The 23,528-nt window shown below is 40.3% G+C and overlaps 1 protein-coding gene across 1 annotated transcript in view; it reads left to right on the top strand.

Moving 5' to 3' along the window:
* Positions 1–23,528, top strand: part of Cdkal1 (CDK5 regulatory subunit associated protein 1 like 1) — a 532,156-nt gene that overhangs the window by 184,353 nt on the left and 324,275 nt on the right. Inside the window, exon 7 of the mRNA XM_051169450.1 lies at positions 21,661–21,764. Coding sequence (XP_051025407.1) covers positions 21,661–21,764 — 104 coding nt within the window. The remainder of the gene's footprint in view (positions 1–21,660; positions 21,765–23,528) is intronic.

Below are 23,528 nucleotides of genomic sequence, written 5' to 3'. Positions count from 1 at the left end.
GTCTTTGGTCCAGGTTTAACTCTTCTATGGTTCATGATGTCCCTGCTTCCTCTTCCCTGGACTCAAGGCCTTCTTCTTTTCTGCACAGCCCTGTCAGGACGCCGCTGCACTCACTCATTCATTATGCAGCTTGATCAGACATCTCTCCCCAGAGTGTAAGCTTTCCAAGGGCAGAGGGTTTTCTTTTTTGTCTTGAGTGTATTGAGTGGAGCTAGATACAGTGTGTACTGGGCAGATGAATGGCATGGGTGTCTTAAGGATGATGGTGGAGGAGAAGTAATTGGACAGGGGAGGCATTCTGAAGACAGAATTCTGTAGGCAGAACTTTCTTATGTATGTTTTTCTCATCTACTTCTGGATGTTGTTAACTTGGAGCTAATAAACTTAGCTTAGTATCTTGTATAAGGTACAACCTCTGTTAATACATGGACATAATTATATCATGAGCCCCCTTTTACTCTTTTATGGAAAAGGAAATTAGTGGAGCAAAATACAGATTAGAAGTCAGCAAACTATAGCCCATGGGTAGACCCAGTCTGGCTTCTTTCTAAATAACATTTCATTGCATCATGGCTGTGCTCACACAGTTTTGTATTGTCATTTGCTGCATCTGCTGTTGAATAAAGTTCAGTACTTGTACAGAGTCTCTGGCCCTTAAAATCTGATATTCTGTTACTTTACAGTAAAAGATATTAGGTCCCATTCAGAGCATTACTCTGAAATTATAATGTATTATATTTTACAGTATAGATCTGGTCTATGAAAAGTTGTTCCAATGAAGTTGTTTAGTAAAAATTTGAAGAGTATGAGTATATCTGTTCATGAATTAATTAGACTTATTTCCACTAAGTTCTTTATTTTCTTCAAAAGGCAGAATTGGAAGGGAAGTTGTACACATAATCAAGTTGAAATGTCACTGAGCACTTTAGGCTCAACATTCTGTCCCACGCTTTGTAATTGTAACAGGCCGCACTGTAAGCCTTGCCCTAAGGTTGTTTCCTGATATCAGTCCCAGAATCAGCAACAACAAGCCACATGGCAAACGGTACCATTTTCTCTGACCCAGCATGGTTAAACTTTTTATAGATGCCTAGTAAATTAAGCACACACTTCTCAGCGGAGCAGTCATTGAGTCTTTCCTGTAGCCTGACTGTCTGAATAGCTTCTGCTACCACACCCACTCCTCTTTTTGTTTCTCCACTTGCTTCCTCCCACTTAAACTGTACCCCGATGACTAGATGTTGTATCTTGAAGAATGTCTTTGCTCTCCCTCTCCAAACTCCAGTGTTCAATTGTGTATAGCTTCTTACGCAAGGCCTGTCACGGTGCTGTCTCTTTCAGGAAGGCTGCCTTGCTCCTAATTATGCTGTTTCCTTACCTACTTTAGTGGTCCTGTGGTCCCCTGTCATATTTTTTTGTGTATAGCTACCTGTGCACTTGTTAGATTCCTCTCTTCTGATCCCATTAGTGAATGGAACAATGTTTTGTGCAGAGTGTTCAGTGGTTCTAAAATTGGAATGAGTCAATACAACGTGTATTTTGAGGGCATGCATTGTGAACTTTCCTTGTCCCATATAATACTACATAAAAAAAATGCCAATCCCAACTTGAACCACATGGTATGCTAGTGTATTTTTATGGTTGGTCGTGATGGACTATCAGTATTGTAAAGATGGAGCCTATCTGCTCAGGTAGTCAGTGTGGGCTGACCTTCAGAAGGGGCGTGTTCTTCATCACTGCTGCTGCTCAGTCTTCTTCTGGGAGCGTGCTGTGGCTTGTCTGTTCCGTGGTGAAGCTTAGAATTTGTGAAACTTCTTGAACCATTGCCAGACGGAACACATTTTCCTGACCATCTTGTGTTCTTAGAAATGAACATTTCTGAAGGTTCCACATTGTTTCCTTTTCTTACTTTTATTACATTTAAAAGTTATTAAAATATTATTCAATACACTTTGATCATATTCTTTCCCCTCCTTCAAGTCCTCCAAGACCCTCCTTCCCCTCCCGATTTAACTTCATGTTCTTTCTCTCCCTCTCAACACAGAAACAAAAAAGCTACAAAAACACAAAACAAAAGAAAAACTTAAAAAAAAAAAAAAAGACAAAACCCACCAAACCATACCCTAACATCATCATCATCATCATCCATAACAGCAGCAAAACTCACACACAAACACACAGTCCTTTTATGTTTGTCAACTACACCTGAGCATGAGGACTATGCCGCAGTGTGATTGACATTCACAGAGGTACCCATTGGAGGAAACTGATTTTCCTGTTCCTATCAGCTATCAATTGCAGATGGCTTAAAGGTCAGTCTATGGTCATGCACCTTTCTCAATGCTGAGATTTTGTTGGTTTGAACATGTGCATGACTGTGTCTGCTGTGAATCTCTGAGTTTATATCTACATAAGTCCCGTTGTGCTTTTCCTTTGGAGTCATCTACCATTTCTGGCTCTTGGAGTTTTCCACCCTTCTCTTCAGCACAGGTCTCTGAGCCCTGAGGGTAGGATTTGATGTGGACATCCCATTTAGAGCTGAGTCTCTTTACTGTGTGTATATTGTTAAGTTGTGTGTCCCTGTTAATTGCCATCTACTCCAAGAAGCAGCTTCTCTGTTGAGGGTTGAGCAATGCAATGGTGTGGGTCCTGGCATTAGTTATTTACTGATGTGTAACCATATTACCTAACTGTGGCTGCTCCCAGCACATTCACTTGGCTGTGTCTATGAGTCAGGTGTCAGGGCTCTGTAATCTCCAGCCAGACTGCAATAAAGGTGTTTGCAGTAGCATTTGAAGGCTCTTCTAACTGAGGAGAAGACTTTCTCAAGTTTTATGATTTGAGGGGACATGTAGTTCTTTATAGGCTGTTGGATCAAAGTCTCTAGTTTCTTGTTGGAGTTCCACTGGAGGGCACCCCCAGCTCTGTGCAGTGCTGTCTCTACAGGTGACAGTGTGTTCCTTCAAAGCCAGAAAAGGAGTACTTTCTTGGTGGGCAGAAGTTATGGATCATGCAAATGACTTCTTATCACTTAGGAATTCTGTAGAAGTGGTTTTCAGATCCTGCCCACACTGTAGACAAAGGTTCACACACGGTGTAGGTTCTAGGAGGCAGGAAATTGTAGGCCATTTTACTCTGTCGTGAGAGGTCTATACATACAGGATGCCTAGAAGCAATGCCTTGGCCCACTGAGTTCTGTTGAATAAGTAATGAGTGAAGTGGTGTATTTGTGAGAATAAAAAGTATGATATTTCAACTCTTCTAGGCTATGACTTGAGGTTCATTGCTAAATCTGATTGGATATATACTTAGGTTTCTGCTGCCTCTGGGCATCCCTGTTTCCATCCCTAACATTCTTCTGATGAGGCAGGGGAGAGCAGTTTCTCAAGATTGACCTCTTGGTGGTGTTTGGGACTATTAGTGACTTTCCATTATTAACCCTTTCTCTTATGTGTATCTTTTTTTCTGAGTCTTTTAAGTTTTTCACTGTTTCCTTCTATTCTCTTCTTGCGGAGTCTTCCTTCTTCAAAATTTCATGATGTAGTCACTTTTTTATTCTTCACCCATAAGTTAAATGAACAAAAAATCCATTGGAATTGGTGATTTCAATGGCAAGCTGCATTTCCACTTGATCATAGCAGGTTTTTCAACTGAGCTCTGCTAAGACCTGGGTTTTTATTAATGGGTGTAAGTGGGCAGCTAAGCAGGTAGAGCTGAAAATCAGGTCTGTTCCAGGTATAGTGGCTGGTGGGTGGTACAAGGTAGTCACTGGCCTAAGAAGGTACGTGGAGAGGTAGGGAGAGTATTCAGATGTGCTTGCAGGGTTTGCTTTGTGTCTGTCTGTCTGTCTGTCTGTCTGTCTGTCTGTCTATCATCTATTTTTTCTATCTATCTATCTATCTATCTATCTATCTATCTATGTAATCTATCATCTATCTATGTGGTAAGTTGTGATATCATATATCCCTAGGGTTTCCTAACTACTGTCTTGAACATATGAAACATGGCTTTGCTCCTCTGGCAGTTCTGGGCATGGTTGTATATTACTCAGTCACAGGCTGTATTTGCTTTAAAACTGTGGCTGTAGCTAGAAAGGTGACTCAGTTGTTTAGAACACTTGTTTTTACAAAGGGTCTGGGTTCAATTCTCATCAGCCACATGGCTAATACTCGTAACCATCCTAATTCCATTTCTAGGGGATCCAGCACCATCTTCTGACCTCCATGCATACCAGCCATGCCCATGGATAACGTGTGTGTGTGTGTGTGTGTGTGTGCGTGCGTGTGTGCGTGCGCGCGCGCGTGTGGGTGTGTGTATGTGTATGATCCAGGCAAAACATCCATGCATATAAAAGTAAATAAATCTAAAAAAAGTTTTGCTGATGATAGTAGTGCAAATAATGCATCACAAATGGCTCCATTTTGCTGGTATTAATGCTAGTTAATTAGTCATGACTCAGTGAAACACTGCTAGCTTCCAGTATTGGTGAGGCTCCTTCTCAGACCCTGAGCCCTTGCACTCCTATTTCATGGCAACTTTCTTGGGTTTGGTTTCCCATTATGTTTTATTGATTTATTGTTGTTGTGAGATGAAATCTTTATACTAACTTTGAGGACACAAACCTCTTTGTCTTTCCTGACAGAAGAGACTTGAATTGGGTCTGAAAATGTTCTTGCTATGGGTCATTATTTCACAACCTTACAGATAGAGTCAGTGTTTGGGTGGATGTATCAGCGCCAGTGAGTCTGTCGTCTTTTTTCCTCTGTGAGGGAGGCTGGGCTGCTAAGTGGAAGTCTCTTCTGCATGCCTTCTGAACCAGCTTACACAGCTTAAGGCAGGGAGGGGCGACTACCCCGAGTTCATGTTAGCAGGGGGAAAGCCCTCATCACTGAAGCCAGTGTGACTGAGACCTCCATGTTTTGTTCTTTAGATGTGGTACATCTTACTGGAATACATCCTAAACTTTGACTTACAAAGTGGCCTTTTGGTTTTCTTTCCTAACTTGTCTTGTGAAACTTGCTGTTTTCAGGTGTTTTGAAATTTTGTGGAAGCTATAAACGGTGTCGTATATTTCAGAGGTCAGGTTTGGAGTCATCACTCGTCATGTGCCTCCCACCCTTTTATTTTTAACCAGCACACGAGTGTCTGACTTTCACGTGGTCTTTCTTACTTGTGGGCTGCTGCCAGACCCAGTGTCTTGTTTTGAAGAGATAAATGTCTGGTGAATTTTGTTTTGCTGCAAGATGCATGAGTCATGCTTCGCATGAACTCTGTGCTTCCTCCAGACCTCTAATTATTGGGGTAGTCTACCTGCCCTCAACAACGTGCAGATGAAGCACTGAAACTTTTCATCCCGTGTGTGTCAGTGGGTGAAAGTTCTGATCAGTCACCTGCACTCTCACGCCATGCAGAGATAATATGCTTGTCTCTGTGCTGTACCACATACCAGTCCTACTGCCTTTATTTTTATATTCATATACTGATTGTGGAATTAGAAAACATTGTTTTTTTTCTGTTTGGTTTAAGGCTGGCCCCAACCTCATAGCTCTGCCTAGCCTTCTCAGTTGGCTGGGATTACATGCTCTGCCATTCCTGGCTGGAATCACATGTTTTACCATACCTGGCTTCTTGCAAAAGACCTTTAGAAGTAGCCCTTGGTAATTGCTGTTAATTATTTTCCTAATGGTAATGAATATTACTAAAAATCTAGGCTTTACTCATGTGTTTAACCGTCTACACACACACACACACACACACACACACACACACACACACACACACTATTAGGATAGAGGTTTACAGTTAAAAGCAAAAATAATACTGGGATTAGCAAGTCAACTGAAATCTTTTGTATTATGTTTCCATTAAAGAGCTTGTTAGGCATTATCAAAAATATCTTTATTTCCGATATGTTATGACATGTAGCGTGTGTGTTGGTTGTGACTATGTGTAGTGGAGCCAGACTGTCTGGTTCACCTACTTAAGCAGCTGTGTAATGTTTGTAACATTTGTCAGATTATTTATGTTTCTACGTCTGGTCCATCCTTGGAGAGAATGCCAGTGGCAGCCACTTCATGGGGTAACTTTTCAGGGTTTGCACAGTATCTCTAAAGAGCCTGGAACAGTGAAGCCTCCTTCCATGAGTGCTGCTTGTGCTTTATCTATTATTGTCTGTCTTTGATTGCACAGCTTTACACATTTTAAAATTTGTCTTTATTTATTTATTGGTGTATGGAAGTATGTGCATGTGTGCCAGTATTTAAGGAGTCCAGAAGAGAGCATAAGATTCCCTGAATCTGGAGTTATAGGTGATGGTGAGGTGCTCAACACTGCTGCTGCAAGCAAAATTAAGGTCCTTTGCAGGAGCAGAAAGTGCTCTTAGCTAGTGAGCTATCTCTCCAGTCCATGTATGATATATGTGTGTGTGTGTGTGTGTGTGTGTGTGTGTGTGTGTGTGTGTGTGTGTGTGTGTGTATGTGTGTCTGTGTATGTATGTACACATATAATTTATAACTATATGTTTAAATGAATAAACCTCTCTTGAGACTTCAAGATAAATGATAGGATTAAAATTTTCAAAAAAGTAAATATCCCAAGAAAATGAAAAATTAAAGTAAAGCAGTCATTATCAAGGCCTTCTATGCCTTATGTTAGTATATTAAACACTAAGAGGTTGTCATAAGATTACATGGAAGATTCAACAATATAGTTCTGATGGCTGAGACTGTAGGTCAGTCAGCTGGTACAGTTCTGGCCCAGCATGCATGAGGCCCTGAGTTTATCCCATTTGTGCGGTAGCATATGCTTGTAATCCCAGCTGTGGGAGAGTAGATGCCGGAGGACTAGTAGCTCAGAGTCTTGGGGGTAGAAAGAAAAATGGTAGTTATCTAGAGCTCTGAGACCAAAGTCTTAATTTCTTTGTGGGAAAATTGTGGCTTAGTGCTGTGTTTCCTGTGGTGATCTGTCTTTCTGGTCAGCTTGATGAGAGTTTGAGTCTCAGACAGTTCTGGCTTTAACAGTGGAGGAAAGACCACTGTGAGTTTGGGCTGGTGTGAGATGCATATAAAGGAGAGAGTGAGTGGGTACCAGCATCCCTCTCTGCCTTCTGAGTGTGGAGATGCTGTGACCATCTGCTCATGCTCCTGCCCTCAGAGCTAGAACTGCTTCTCCCTGGGCTGTACCCTCAAACATGAGTCCTTTTCATTATTTTTTAAAAAAATGTTGTAAATGAAAAAACACTGAGGTCATCCTGAGCTCCATGAGATACTGTCCCCCAAAAATAAAATAAAAATTTCTGCCTTCCTCACTCCCAATGTTGTGGCATTCTGCAAGCATTTCTAGGTTTCTGGTTGGAGACATAGACTAGGTGTGTTGGTAGTGTCTTGTCACATCCCACCTGAGGTTAATTGGAGTCACTTCAGCTGTTCCCTAGACTGCTGATGCAGTTACAAACCATTGTTTTGTTGTCTTTTATTGGGAATATTTCCTTGTACTATTTTTTTTTTTTTTTTTGAGTATCAAAAGACGTTTTGTCTGTGGTTGGAAAAAAAAATTTCTCTAACCTGCCAACCAAACTTGAAATTGCATAAGAAAATGAGTGTCGATGCTGAGAAATGGTGTGTAGGCAACAACTCTCTTGTTCTGTGCAAAACAGTGATGAAATACAAACAGCACATGTCGAGTTGCTCATGCTTTGTTTTTGTTTGGAAAGAGCTTTGGATAGAAAGAACCATTTCTGCTGTTTAATAAATTTCATTATATTTAGGCATGGGATTTAGTTGGCAGTCATTACTGGGACAACATAGAACTAATTCTGTACAAAGCTCCTTGGTTCCCATTTTTTCATGTTTGTGTTGATGTTTAACATGCATGAATCACTTATAGGTGATTGATAGTCTTCAGGAGATCTGTGATCTCATGAAGTTGTCTGTAGAATTTCATTCTCCCTTTTCCAGTTTTTATTATCTAGTGTTATTAACCAGTCCCCCCACCCCCATGTCAGTGTGTTTTTACAGGTTTGTGCATGCTTGCGTGTGTGTGTGCGTGTGTGTGTGTGTGTGTGTGTGTGTGCGCGCATGCACGTGCTGTTCAAAGGTTAATCATACATGTGCTTTTTTTTGGGAGAAGTCTCTGACTGGCTTGAGACTTCCAATTGGCCAGGTAAGTTTTTTTAATCAGCTAAGCTCTCTGCTCAGTCTCTTAACTAGCCTATGTTTTTTAAACCAGACATGGTGGCTCAAGCTTATAAAACACACACACACACACACACACACACACACACACACACACACACACACACTGAGCAGTTTACTTCTGTTGGCTGTGCAACTTAGGAACACTTGCCTTCACACATCCCACCATTTGGCTCCCGAGTCTTTCTATTTTCCTAACTTGAAGCTGTGTTCATTAAACAATGGCATCCCTACTCTTTCTTGTGTTCATCCCAAGCAACCACCATTCCACTTTTCACGTCTGAATTTGACTTTTCGACTTACCTTTCAGTTGAAATCACATCTTTTTATCTTTTTGTGATTTGCTTTTTACACTTAGTGTTGTATATTTATGATTCTCTCAAGGTGTAGTATATGTGGCAGATTTCATTGTTCAAGGCTAGATACTGTTCCATTCTATGTGCATACCAGATTTACTTTGTGTATTCTAATTTTGGTCAATATTTGCATTTCTTTGGAATTTTTGTTATGGGTGTAATATTACTAGACACATTTGTTAATAAACATCTACTAAGTCCTGGTGTATAGTGTTTTTCTTACTATAGAGTTTCCAGATCATATATTTCTACTTTGTCTTTTTGAGGAACTGCCATGTTGTTTTCTGTAACAACAGTGTTACTTTACACTTCTATAATCTGTAGAATTTGTGTCCGCTTTTCTTGAGAGTCAGTCAATGGACATCTTCAAAACAATCAAAATAATCCTCCATTCTTGTATATAGTCAACAAAAGATTTATCTTAATTTTTCCATATGCAAATCAGTTAGTATTACAGATGTTCACAATATTAGCTGTACTGCCTGATTTCTTTACATCATGGTTTTTGGGTGGGTGCGATATAAGATATCACCCCTCAAGCTTGGTCATATAGGTTAACATAAAAAAGATCCCGTCATCAGTAGGTAGAATCTTGTGTGCAGAGATCTGGGGAAATTTTTTTAAGGCACTGAAAGACTAAAATAAAAGAAGACACGTAAGAATGACCAGATGTTTCACCCCACAGTTCTACTCTGAAAGCATGGCAGTGCATTGGCTGTGATAGTTTTGGTTTTCAGAGTGAGGTTGCGATCTGTAGGTAAGCCTGCCAGTAATACCGTGTATCTTCTAGTACTTGATCAATTTTTTTCATTAAAGTTTTGTTTATATTTATTTATTTTACTTTATGTATATGAATGTTTTGCCTGTGTGTATGTCTGTGCACTATTTGTGTGTATGGTACTCTTTGAGTTCAGAAAAGGGCATCTGATGGACCTGGAGTTAGGGATGATTGTGAACTGCCATGTGGATGCTGGGAACCAGAACTATGTCTTTACAAGAGCAACATGTGGTCTAAATTACGTGTCATCTCCCCAGTTCCTGATGGATTGTGTTCAGTGTGAATTTTTTTTTCAACTTATAATAAAATATAATAATAAAAATACCACCAACAAAAGTAAATTGATAATAGAGAGATGACTCAGCTTGCTGCTTTTATAGATTCACCAGCATCCATGTTGTGTGCCTCAGAACCACCTGTAACTCCAGCTCCAGGGAATCTTATTGTCTCTTCTGGTCTCCACGGACATGCACATATATAGTGATGGGCAGACAGACAGACAGACAGAACTAATAAAATAAATGAAAATGAAATAATCTTTTTTCTAAGAAAGTATGTTTATAATAATGATATGTGCCCCTTTTTATTTTGCCAAATTAAAAAAAATATCTCAGTGAGAAGGGAAAACACAGCATCCGTTGGTCTTTGGCTCTGATGCACTTCCATTGGTTTCTGAAGGTAAGAACAGGATTGAGGCACTCCAGAGATTTTGCTCTTCATATTCTGCTTACAAAGACAGTGCATTTGATTGGTATGTTAAACAAAGACTGTGTTTAAGTAAAAGAAGTTTAGAAATGTTTGAAACCAATTTTTAAAATATGATACAAACTAACAAACATTTAAAATATTACAACTACAACTAAAAGGAATTGTCTACCCCTAAACATTGGGAATGGTCCCCTCCCCCCGCCTGCCCGCCATTCTTTCTGCACTTACACAATCCTTCTGGAGGGTTATTGCTTTTGGTGAGACCCCTATATATGCTAATGCTGTCTCTCACTAGGAAGAAAGCTGTGTTTCCAATCTCCGTTTTCTTCTTGGGCTCTAACAGCTAAATTGTGCAGTATCTACTTTTTATCTGTAAAATTAGAGAGATGAGCTTGATGAGTATATGTTTGAAGTTTTTCACCTCTTTTTGTTTGTTTGTTTGTTTGTTTGATTTTCCCCCACAAATTCATTAAGTTAAATAGTTCTCTATGCAGCCCCTTCTCCAGGCCTTTGTAGTATGCTAATCTACTTAGGTTTTGATGCAAGGACTGTTTGTTCATTATTTCTACTGTGTATGACATAACACCAAGCACTCTCAAAGTTGGCAAGTTGAAAAACTGCAACCAAGAAAGACTGTCTCCAAGCTGGACGTTGTGACACCTGTCATCCCAGCTGAGCAAGAATGACCCTTAGTCTTAGGCTAGCCTGGGCTTCACAGTGAGATTCTGTCTCCAGAAATTTTTGTCATGGTCAAAGAGGGTCTAAAATTCTGCCTTTTAGTTGTTTCTTTGATATTCCTGGTGCATGTTAGCCAATGTGTTGGTTATATGGTCCGCATATCTCTACTTGAGTTCCTTCCTCTGTATTTGTCCTTTCTCAGTCTGCAGTCTCTGGATCAAATGGTGCGGTTCACAAGCTTGTTACCTTCTGTAGAAGAAGTGCTCTATTTTAAGCATAAAGCAGTATCTCCCTAGGAATGTTCAGTGCATTTCCTGGTAGGAATTTTGCCTTTGTACTTTTCTGGGCTGATGGCAGTTTCCATGTGAATGCTGAGTTCCAACAGATTTTGGTCGAAAAGCACTTCCCAGATTCACCATTCACCAAACAGGGGAAAGGAATGTCTGAATGAGCCACGCTGGGTACTCTGGGGCAGGAGCTGACATGCCTTTCTTTTGAGCTTTCTAGACTGTGAGAGAAAAGTAGGTTTTTAAATAAAATTAATCTGTCTCTGCCTCTTTCTGTGTGTCTCTCTGTCTGTTTGCCTCTGTCTCTCTGTGTGTCTGTCTTTGTCTGTTTGTCTGTCCGCCCCCTGATAAAAGGCTTGGGATAAGTGCTGGATGGAATCTAGCCAAACACAGTATAATTTATCCCCTTTAGTCCCAGACAGCCAACCACATCTCAATATCCCTTCCCAACCCACACACAATCTTTAATTTTTTCATTTAAAGTAATTTTATTGCTTGAGTACACAAGGCAGATTTATGAGTCTAGACCAGAGGCTGTGAGGAACTCATGAAAGTAGAGCAAACAGGAGAGAAGCTGGGATTAATACTGCTCTTTGGTATCTCCTCATAACAACTCTCCCTGCTAATGGAGCTGCTATTTCCAAATAGCTAAGGTCAACACAATGCCCACACAGTACACCAAACTGTGGGGGAATCAAGAATCATTTCATAGTACTTAGACATGATGAATGACAGTGCTGATGCAGACATACAAGGCTGAGCTGGACCCCCATGAAGAAATTCCTTTCTGATGGAAACCCGCTATGATTCCCTCTCTTTCCCCAGATGGTCATACACATCTCAACACCCTCCCCTGCACATACTCCTTAGTAAATTGCCATTGACCTTCAGGGATATCCCATCACCACTTTCAGAACAGGAACATTCAGAGTATCATCCAGGTCCCTCATTCAGGACCATAGTGATGCTTCATGGTCATGGAATGCCTAGTTAAAGTGTTACTTGTTTGTGTTTGTTCACAGTCCTGAAGCAAGCACACCAGTGACCGTGGTTAGCTACTCTCACTTTAAAAGGATTAAGTATAGTAGCAAATTATAGAAGACAAGGTCATGGATTGGAGGGGGTGCTGGGGGATTTGGGGTGAACTGGAAGGGGGAGGAAGGGTATAAATGATAAAGTTCGATGTTTGTATATAAGTCTCAAAAATACAAAAATACAGAATCCATACTTGTGAAGCAGAAATGAACTTCCTGCCCCATGTCCAGCCTCCAATCAAAGGACCTCTTCAGTGGATGCAGGTGCCATACCCTATATTTTCTCACCATCAGGGTTCCCTTCTGGAAATGGGGCTCTGACCCCTGAACCCAAGATGCCTATGAAGGCTACAGATGAAGATGGGCTGTGTATCATGCCCCACTTTCTTAACTTTGCGTCAACAACAACTTCCCTATCTTGGCCTTTTCATTGCGCAGGCTGTTAAAAAGACACCATGAGTCTTCACTTCCTCAGGCATTCCTCCTTCTGTCTTCAAAGTCAGTGATGGAGAAAGAGGATGAGAAAGGCCACTACAGCTTGTTCTGTGACAGAATTGTTAGAGCACTTGTGTCCTTCGCTTGGAAGATACTTTAAAGATTTAAGGTGGAATCAAGAATTAGCAGCAGTGAAAGAAAAACCTTGAAATAAATCAAACAGACAAATCCCTTACCAAGCCTGTTTGATGGGCAAGGATTAACATATTACCAACACTGTAATGCTCACATATGGTCACAAAACTGTTTTATATATAAAAAAGGAGAAAGCAACCCAGGTAATGAAACTGAGAAGCTGAAGTTATTCTGTGGCTGTTCTGTGTTAATGTTAAATGCCAGAAGAGCTGGGAAGAGCAGACTAGGAGGGATTTAATTCTCCATACTGCAGTTTTGCCTGTGTGACCAGATAAGCTGCATCAGTGGTGTGGTTGTCACCACCTCATAGTAGGAAGTTCCTCCCTACTGACATACTTCTCATCGTAAAGGGTTCTTCCTGTGTGTCTCTGGGTGGGCATGTTAGTCACTCTTCTGTTACTGTGATAAAACACTGTGGCCATGGCAAGTTACAAAAGGAAGCGTTTGTTTGGGCTTAGGAGTCCAGAGGGGTCCATCATGGCAGAGCCAGGCATATGTCAGGAGCAGGAAGCCCAAGGCTCACATCTTGTTTCTCAAGCAGGAAACAGATAGAACAAACTACAGTGGTGTGTGGCTTTGAAATCTCAAAACCCACCTCCAATGACATAGTTCCTCCAACAAGGCCATAACTCCTAGACCTACCTGAACAGCACACCTGCTCCGCACCACGTACTCAAATGTCTGATGCTATAGGGGACCACCTCACTCAAACTACATTGGGTGTGCTGGGAGTGGAATCATGGTTTCCAACATGCTTGGCAAATACTCTATTGTGGAGCTTAACTCTAGCTCCGCCATTTGGATTCTTAAATTGTCTTATCTCCCTCATCCAACATGCACTTTGCCCTTTTCAGACAATAGTTTAAAACATAGCATAGAATTAGTTACATTGTGGGGTCACTAAAAAAGATTTCTGTAGCTTATTTTTATGTGCATGAATGTCTGCTGTATATGTGTGTACTACATGCATGCTTGGTACCCTCAGAGGTCAGAAGAGCATCTTGGAACCCTTGAAAATGGATTTGCTTATAGTTGTGAAGTCCCATGTGGGTACTGGAAACCAAACTTGGGTTCTCTACAAGAACAGCAAGTACTCTTAATACCTAAGCCATCCCCACAGCCCCCAGAGATAAAGCTCTTAAAGAGTCACCCAAACCTTGCTCAGAACTGCTCTTTCCCCAGGTCCTGAGAGGCAGCTCCTCTCTTCTCACATGACTTGGGGTATCAGCTTGATAGCCAGGGGACTAGATAGCACAGAGCTTTGTGCATTGTTTCTGTCTCTCTGGTAATAGTATCTGTCCTGGCTCTGCTTCTGTAGTCAGTTCAAAAAGCAGAGACAGTTTGGACTCTAGTTAAGGTATTATAATTATCAGTAGAACTCCTTCCCAGCCCCTTTCTCCAGATTTGTAGACTACGTTGATGTGTGAATGCCAGGCAGCTGCATGCATGCCTAGGCTTTGCTTTTCTGGCTTCTCTTTAAACTCTTCATCTCTATTACTTATGAAATTACCCTGTGATCAACACAATTTATATTTCCACATGTGAGATACATGTCTGCACTTAGCTTTCTAGTTTCAACACTTTTGAGATGTAAGGATTCCCCCACGTTTCTCAGGATGTTTTGACCAATGTTAGAACAATATCTTTTATCTTAGACACCAAACTGGGCACCTGGTAAATAGGATAGAATTAGCTGCAAGTAGAGTTTCCTGTAGCTTTCACCTTGGCAGAGGTCAGGCTGCAGAGCTGCGGGGGAAGCAGAAGCAGTGGTTCTCCTCTCCATCCCTCTCTGAAGCTGCTGCAGCAGGAGGTCTGCTCTTTAGAGTGTTGGATTGATGTGTAGCATGTGCCTCAGTAGGATCATCATAACCTCTGGGCCAGTCTTAACTGGAGATTGCTTCCTATATGTTGACAGTATTTGTGAGTGTAGTTATCAAGTATTGCTTACTTAACAGCAGATTAATGCTGTGAATTCATAGGAAATAAATGCTGTTTCTCATATAATCATCTCATAAATTTGGGTTTACCTCAGACATATGTAATAGCACCACCACTGAAAATATTTATGGAGGCATGCCTTGTTTATATTCTTACATACTCTATTAGTAAGTTCAGTAAATGGGCCAGGTATCTTATGTGTGTATAAAAAGAAAACCAAGCCCCAAACAAGTAGTCTAATGTAATGAGAGGAACCCCCCCCGCCCTTGCTCGCGCTCTCCCTCCTCCTCCCTCTCCCTTCTTTCCCCTTTTGTATGTAAGTGTGAGTGATGAGGGCTTGGTTGTAGCTTTAATGGCCAGTGAGATATTTTTTATTTATTGGCAAAATTGTGTTATTTGCAGTTGGTGTTTAGAAGGAATAGATAATGTCTTGCCTTATTTCTTTAACTACTGTTAATGTTTTTTGTCATTTTATGTACATTGGTATTCTGTCTGCTTATTTGTGTGTGTGAGAGTGCCAGGTCCCCTGGAATTGGAATTATAGACAGTTGTTAGCTGCCATTTGTGTGTACTGGGAATTGAACATGGGTCCTTTGGAAGAATAACCACTGTTCTTAACTGCTCAGCTATTAGTCCAGCTACTGTTAATATCTTATAAAACCAGAAACAACAATATAGGTGGGCAGAGCATACTATTTAATAAGTACCTCCCCACACAGTTGCTGCTGCTGTGGGCATGAGACCACTTCCCAGAAGTAAGCTGCGAACTACAAATGGAAAACATGGGCAATTCACCTGACATTCTCTCTGCCACGTATGAGTGATGTTCATTCTAAACTCCATGACTATTCAGGGCAATACTCAGTTGAACAAAGATTTTTTTTTGCCATTTTTTTTTCTGTACATTTTAAGTTCTGGGGATTTTTCTAGTCTTATAATGAAAACTTGGAGTTATGATAAAGAATGATCTGTAAATAGGTTCCAGAGACCTCACTGGTTCTTTGCTGGTCTCTGGAGAGCTAAGAAATCCAAGTAAAATATAATGATTTTCTTGAAATTCTATGTGTATGCTTGTATTTTGGCACTCTTTGTATTTTGCTTGTTTGTTTGTTAAACAGTAACAGCGAGTCCTTATACCCACCCATAAGAGTAGTCCTTACCCAGCTTCACAGAAGTTTCTCTTTTCAATAGACAGACCGTTACAGAAAGCCACAACATTCATCATGTGAGCTGTGGAGCTCAGTCTACAATACAGCTCCTGCACCTGTAAGGCTTGGCAATCATTGCACAAACAGGAGTGGGAAGACTGTGAGGGCCAGGGAGTACAGGGAGTTTGCTGTAAGATTATCTCCTAGGAATGTCAGAAGCTAGCACAACTTTGTGATCATGAGCTGAACACGGACATCAACAGCAGACATGCTAATGTGGACGGGGGAGGCCCACAAGGCTTCAAACCTACACAAAGAACTGTGAGCAATTAGGAAAAGCTGAGAGAAGGAAACGTAGTCTTCTCTAGGGAAGAGTGTACCAATGGTCAGCTCTGCAACATATGTACAAGAAACAGTATAGAGACTGAGCAGGCTGTACTTATGTATTTAGGAGAGAGAGAGAGAGAGAGAGAGAGAGAGAGAGAGAGAGAGAGAGAGAGAGAGAGAGAAAGAAGAAGGAGGAGGAGGAGGAGGAGGGAGAGAGGGAGACAATGAAGGGTGTGCAGGAGAGTTCAGAGCGGAAAAGTTAGGGGAAATGACGCAATCTCAAAACAAAACAAAACAAAACCAAAAATAAAACAAACCAAATCCAAAAGCATAAAAATCAGTAGAAGGAGGACAAGATAGTTTACCTTTAGAGAAAGTTCCTGTTACTAAACATGATGCCTTCTTTTTCCCGGTGTGTGTCTTACTGAGAACCTTCCTGCATAGCCCATCTCCTAACGGAGCAGAAATGTTTGATAGCTGGCCATGTCCATTGTGGAGTCTCCAGCAGCACCAAGTATTTGTTGGTATTTCAGTGGTATACAAAGCTTGTGGTATACAGTAGAAAATGTTGCATACTTCTGAAGGCAATTTGTAAGTGCATGTGTGTGGTATATGTAGATAGCGGGGAACATGCAAAGGCCAAAGGAGTGTGCCTTGCTTTATGTTACTTCCTTAATCCTTTGAGATTGTATCTCTCATTGAGCCTACAACGTGGCTGGTGACCCAAAAGCTTCAGTAGTCCTGCTGTCTCTCTCCTGCCATGCTATGTGGTTTATAGTCACGTGCGTGGCTATGCTGAGCTTTTTTGAGTGTTGAGGATTTGAACTGAAATCCCTACTGTTGTGCAGCAAGGGCTCTTACTCAGCAAGGTGCTTCATCAGCTCCAACTGAAGGCTTTTAAAGTTTCATGCTAATATTGTATTCTTACACAGAGTTGGTTTTTTGTGTTATTAGACCATTGCAAAATATAATTTGTGCTGTGGCAATCTCACATAAGATGGGTTGTGTCTAGGGCTGGGGTTATATTAGCACAAACTTGACGTGCTTGAGGTCCTGGGTGTGGGCTCCAGCATCACAGAAAGAAAAGGAGGAGGAAGGCAGTGCATCTGACATGGCTCTCTGTACCTTTGGGCACAATTTATAATCCTTTCGAGCTTTGATTTCCTCTATGAAAGGTCCAGATAATGCCTCTTGCATCTTTATTATTTAAGATTCCTAACTTAGTGCCAGGCAAGCATGCAACCATCCTCTTTTGCTGTTATGGCTGCTATTCCTACCAAAATTATTTTAAAGGACTTGAATTTTATGAGAGTCAATGAGTGCTGGCTATAAGAATCATCCTTTCAGGTAAAAGAAATGGAGATGAAGTCCATGGGAGTGAAAATCCATTAATGCAGCCTTTTGAAGTAAAGAATGGAGCTGATGGGATGGAATCAGGGGAATGGAGGTGCAATCTATATAATGTAATTTTTAACACGCAGAAGAGAGAAGTGTCTAGAGAGGGCACAATGGAAGACGATACTGAGTTATCAGGGAGACTGGCCTTTGGAGAGAACAGGGAGTCAGTGATGGGCGGGGGGGGGAGGCATTATCTCTGGTGGGAGAGTCTTAGGTGCCTGATTCTGGAACCACACTTCTGCAGTGTTTCTGGTGCTCCATTTTCCTTTGGGTAGGGTTTCGGCCTTGGCATTCAGACATCTTTTTATTACCTGAGGATCTCATCAGTCTTCTGATAGCATTTCCTGCATTTGTTTGGGTAGTTCAAACACTTGATTCTTTGTTTGGAAAATCTTTTAATGTCCCAGTGCAAAGGCACAGTAGGTGCTATTAAATATCCAGGCCTTCCTCAACCTGTATCCTGTGACAGTCTTGTTTCTTGAATTTTCATTTTTGGTTTGCATGATGATATCTTGGTACAGAAGAACATGAACAGCTTTTCTAAGACTTAGCTCTCTCTATGAGCTTATTATTTTATCATACTTGAAGCTTCTAAAAAGATTTTACTCTCTGCCAACTGATTAAAAATAAGTAAGGATTTAAGTATATGTAGGGACTGCAATGCACTATTTCAGTAATTAATACTTAAGTGTTTATGTTTTATTCTCAGATGCATTTTGCATATTTAAATTTATGCTCAACCAATAATCAAGGTGAAACAGGGGCCTCAGTCATACTAGGCTCCTCACTCTGCCCCTCTTTATTACAATCAGGTCATATGGCCATGCTCTAGAGTTTCTACAGTTTCTAAATTATTCCAGAACTTACAGTACTAAGGTTTTTGAAAAGACTATTCTAAGGGAGTTTGTCTGTATTCGTTTCATGTAGTCCGGTATTGAGTAAATATACTATCCTGTGTTCTAATCTCTCGGGATATCAATGTTTTTGAACCTTCATTGTTACTTCATTTGTTTAGTTTATCAGTTTAAAGTGTTGTACCACGCATGCTCTTTCAGGCTTTGGCGCTGCACTGATGACTTGTCTAATCTCTGTCTGCTCTTGAGCCTGTTGTCTTTCTTGGCTAATGGCCAGCTCACATGATGTGTAGGTGTGTTGTGCTTTCTCTTCTGTCACTATGGCCAGGGCATTCCTGCGTCCTTGTATTCAGCGGTAACCCTTCAAAGAGCTTTTGTATTTTGATTATTGAAGAAACTGGCTCAGAGTTCTTACTCATGGACAATTATTTAATTGCTTACAGACAATTGAAACTGTCTATTATGAATTCCCTTATTTTAAAGTGTTGAAATGATTGGTCACCACAGTTCCTGGTGACTGCAAGAAAATTGTTTTGAAGCATCAAAAGGCTCTTTCTTTACTGCTTTAGCACTGTGCGTTCCCCTGTATCATAACAGACCCTTCTAGTAAGAAGGAAGACATAAGACTTCTTGAGTTGGTTCTGCTGGGTCTTGCTTATAGAAGTGTGTAGTCATTGTTGATTTTGAGGTTACTAACAATAGTAGGTCTTTTTAAAATTTGGTTTTTTTTTTTTTTTTTTTTTTTTTTAGGACAGATGAGAATGAATCTATCTTAATGAATGAAAATTTAGAATTCAGAATATCTCTTCAACAACTTGGGGAAGAACAGTTGCGTGAAGAGTATTTTGAATTCCTAATGTAGAATTTATATTGCCTTGGCTTTTCTGACTATTAGAAATGTTTTAGAATATCACTCACTTCAACTTTTTGGTACATTTTTACAATCCTGGAGAGGCTGTACTTCTATCATTATTGAGTAAGACAGTAATAATCCATCATTTGGTTTCTGTTTTCACACCTCCTTTTAAACTAAGCTATCCACAATACATCTGTTCCACAGAGTTTGATGTGCTTGTAACATGATAATCTAAACTTTACTTAACACTAGTTGCATGAAACACCTAGTAGTGATGGGTACTTACAAGTTACTAACTGTAAAAGCTTTTCTACACGATTTACCTGCACCAATTCACCTGTGTTTTGATTAAACTACTTCTTTCACTTTAGTTCTTTCCAGTTTTCTTCTCACAGACTTTCCTCTGGTGTAGTATCTTTAAAAGGCAACCCTAGTTAGAAGTGTTGGTGGCTTCTCTCACAATTGTCTGTAGACTCCTCAGTGCCCTGCGTGGGACAGAGATGAGGAGAGCAGGGTCCTTGAAGGAGCATTAGAGCTCGAAGTACCAGCTTGCCTAGCACAGAGCTGATTTCAGGGAATGCCAGTCAGAACACTTGAGGAAGACTCAGAGAGCACACTCCCAGTGTACCCAGCACACTACTGGGAATCAAGTTCCAGAATTTGAACCAGAACCAGTCATATGAGGAGACATGTTTTGCCCATTGACTCAGCAAGAAGATGAGAAACAGAAAACAGACAACAGCAGCAGTGCAAAGAACAAGTATGGGCCTGCTCAGATAGGAAGCCTGACTTAAGAGTTCTCAGAACTAAAGGAGAGAAGTACATATTTTAAACAAATGCTTTTATGGAGGAAAATAAGGGCTGTCAAAAACATGCTGCACTACCTTAGCACATGCTGGATGAGGACCTTCTACCTCCAATTGTATGCTGCTAGGATGATCTCTGTTGGTGTGTGTGTGTTTCTTCATACTAAAAATGCTGGAAATGGAACCGAGAGCCTCATTTGGGCTAAACACAGGATATAGTAACCTACCTCAAGGATGTTAGATTCAAATTTATTCTATGGACTTGTTCATAAGGAAGACCCATAGACATGAAATCTGGCAAGCCTGCACTTGACCCTGAGCTGTTATATGGCCTTGGGTTAGTTTCTTGTCTGCCTTTTTGGTGTGGATTCCCATTCTGTTTGGTGGACATTGTTGATAATATGCTATATCCCCACTACCACACGTACAAGGCTAAATGACATCCTGTGTGCCTACACTAACAGGTTCTCCTCAGTCAGGAAGAAACAGAAGAGCTATCCTTTATTGGCGGCATAGCCAAACATCATTTTTCCAAAATTGCAGAAAGTCCTCAGTATTTTCAATTAAATACGAATTGCTTGGGAGGAACAGGGTTTGCAGTTAATGATCAGTGGTTTGCTAAGTAATAAAATACATTTGAGAACGGACACATTACTGCTCCCTAGATCTGTATGAATAACTATGAGACATTAAACATTCTTGGTTTGATGACTAAGGACAGTGATTCATACAGATCTCAGTTATATACCAGTAAAATCATGTTGTTAAGGTTCATTTATCAAACTCCGTTTTTACAATGGGAAACTTTGAAGCATTGTGTAACAGTGGTCTTTTGAGGGCCTTGTTTCTTGGTTCAGTTGATAGTGAGCCAATAAGAATAGATAACTTCTGTTTTGTTCAGTTCTTAAACCTCATCTTTTTATATATTAAAAATGTTTTAAATTTTGTAACATATTTATTTAAGTTGTATTTTAAAACTAGAGGAATCAGTACTCTAGTTTGAAAGAAATAACTTTTAGCCATAGCTGAAGACTACTGGGACATGAATCAGTTTTCCCAGCTAATGTTTTCATCTCCTATTTCTCTGGCTAATGTAGCTTACATGCACTTCTTACTATTTTCCTCGAGGGGTAAAAGCTAATCTGAAAATTTCTAAAAGTCCCTAGTTTTGTGAGAAATCATTAGCTAAAGGTTTAATGAATATATTTCAATGTTCCTAATAAAATGCTACATATAAGCAATACTAAACATTTTCTAGTTGTTTGATGGCCAGAGAAATGCTGGTGATTTACCTCCTCACCCCCCAAAAGGAATGCTGTGATTTGAATTCATTTGATTAATCATGGGGTTTTATAAACTTAGTCCTCAAACACATGTGTGTTTGATTATAAAATATTTGTAAGCGTTGCTCCTTGTAGACTTGTGTGTTTTAAGTTAATCTGTGGCTTTCTATGATCATTCTCTCACCTCTCACAGTTAAAAGTCACAAGGATTACCAACTCTGTTTCCCGTGGAAGTTAAATATGATTCATTTAGATAATTATTTTTGTATCTCATATAAATTAAGCAAATGTTACTAAAATGTCACGGCACAGTTTGTTTTGTCTGTCGGGTTATGCGTGCCCTGTCTTTATGGTTTTGAGCCTTACTTATTGCATCCATTTGAACAGGTGTCTCAATGCTTGTACCTACTGCAAAACTAAACACGCCAGAGGAAACCTGGCCAGCTATCCCATTGATGAACTTGTAGAGAGAGCCAAGCAGTCCTTTCAAGGTAAGGGCTTCTAGAATTATGTATGAAGTCAGTCTTCTGAATAAGTCATATTCATCTTCTAAGCGATATTTTCTCTTAAAAAGGTTCTAGTTTCCTTAGCTGTCTGAGGTTTATAAATACGTCTGCTCAGCTAACAGATGATAGAATCAGATGGAATTGCTCAAGCTGTATTTATATTGGGTATGGTCATGTCCCACTTTTTCATTTAACCACTCTCAGGTAAACAACACATTGCAGTGTCACCCATCTCTAGATATCACGGAGAAGGGAAAATAAGGGTTGAATGAGCAAAGTAAATAAATAAATTCACACTGCTATGAAATTTGTTAGGAGTTTTGCAGAGTGAATGAAATACACAGCTGTGGGGCCGGCTGGGCAAGTGTGGCACGCTGTGGGGGGTGGGGGGAAGGAGAGGGGGCCTCCTGCCCTCAGCAAATAGCAAGCCTTATCTTTAACATGAGTCACAGTTGTTTTGACACATAACTGCTTAAGCCATGAACTTCCTCTTTTGTCTTTGTTTTAATCTGTGTATATAACAGTGGTGTGTTTTTACACCCAACATGCAGCGATCCTATTGTCTCCTCAACTTGTGGGTTATAGTTCCTGGCAATGTACTTTTCCTTTTAGCAAGCACTGCATTCAGTACTCAAACCCAGAATGTCACAATGTTTGTGTTCCAAACACTTTTCTTTATTCAGTCTATCTAAAGCTTTTATCAACATGAATTTGGAATGTTTCTTGCAGTAGAGAAAAACACACCCTTGGTTCACTTATTGACATAAAAACCATTTTTTAAATCATTTGTTTTTAACGTATTTCTTCCCTATGCTCACATTCAGTGGGTACTGATGAGAAGCAAAGGGCTTGTTGGCTCTTGGTAGCACTGTTTTTAGTGTTAGCTTTTGTGTGTTCTGGGAAAACCTGAGAGATTGTCTTTTCCGCAGCATGATTCCTAGAACCATTTTTTCAGAAGGGGCAGCAAAGTGTCTAGAAACCTTCTCTATGCACCTGGTCATCTTTGCTGGCACTTTTACTGGTGCTCATTTTTCCATGTCTCTGCCTGATAATGGGGATATTAAATATAACTGGTCTGTATACCAACCACCACATATTTAGGAAGAACAGTATTCTTCAACATTATGAAATTGCAGAGACTTAAAAACCTTATCTCATGTCACTTAAAAAGATTGGAAAAATATGAAGCTATAAAATGACTAGGAAGTGGAGAATTTTCTTTATTCCTTCATGGTTGATCCTTGTGTTTGGTAAGATTGCATCAAGCCTTTATATGGCCCCTCTCATGTCTTATATATGACTTAAGAAAAAGGGAACATGGACTTTATAAATCAGTTAGGGAACTTTTGTAAATACTTTCACTTCAGCAGTCTGATTGCACTTGTGAGCAGCTTCTGGGGTTAGTTGGTAGTGTCAGCTGTGCAGTATTGGGCTAGTGGGCAATGACTGACTCACCTCATCACAGGTTAGCAACAGTTAGTGGCCACTTATAGAGAAAGTTCTGGAAGATCACCTCATTACTGTCATTTGTAATTTGTGTGTTATTTTCATACTGAACTGAGTATTAGCAGTGTAAGCTTGGAACGTGTCTTGTTATCTGTATCTTAGAGTTGAAACTGAGACCCTGGTTCTTAGATTGCTGGCTCATTTGATTGGCATGTGGCTTTGTGGCCGAAGCACTTGCTAAGGGAACCACTGTGTGCAGGAGGGTTGCTGTGGGTAGTTTGGGTTTGGAACACTGTTCTATTG

The sequence above is a fragment of the Acomys russatus genome, chromosome 3 (assembly GCF_903995435.1).
Source record: "Acomys russatus chromosome 3, mAcoRus1.1, whole genome shotgun sequence".
NCBI lineage: Eukaryota > Metazoa > Chordata > Mammalia > Rodentia > Muridae > Acomys > Acomys russatus.
The sequence above is the reverse complement of the archived record's forward strand: the minus strand, read 5'-3'. Positions and strand labels throughout refer to the sequence as shown.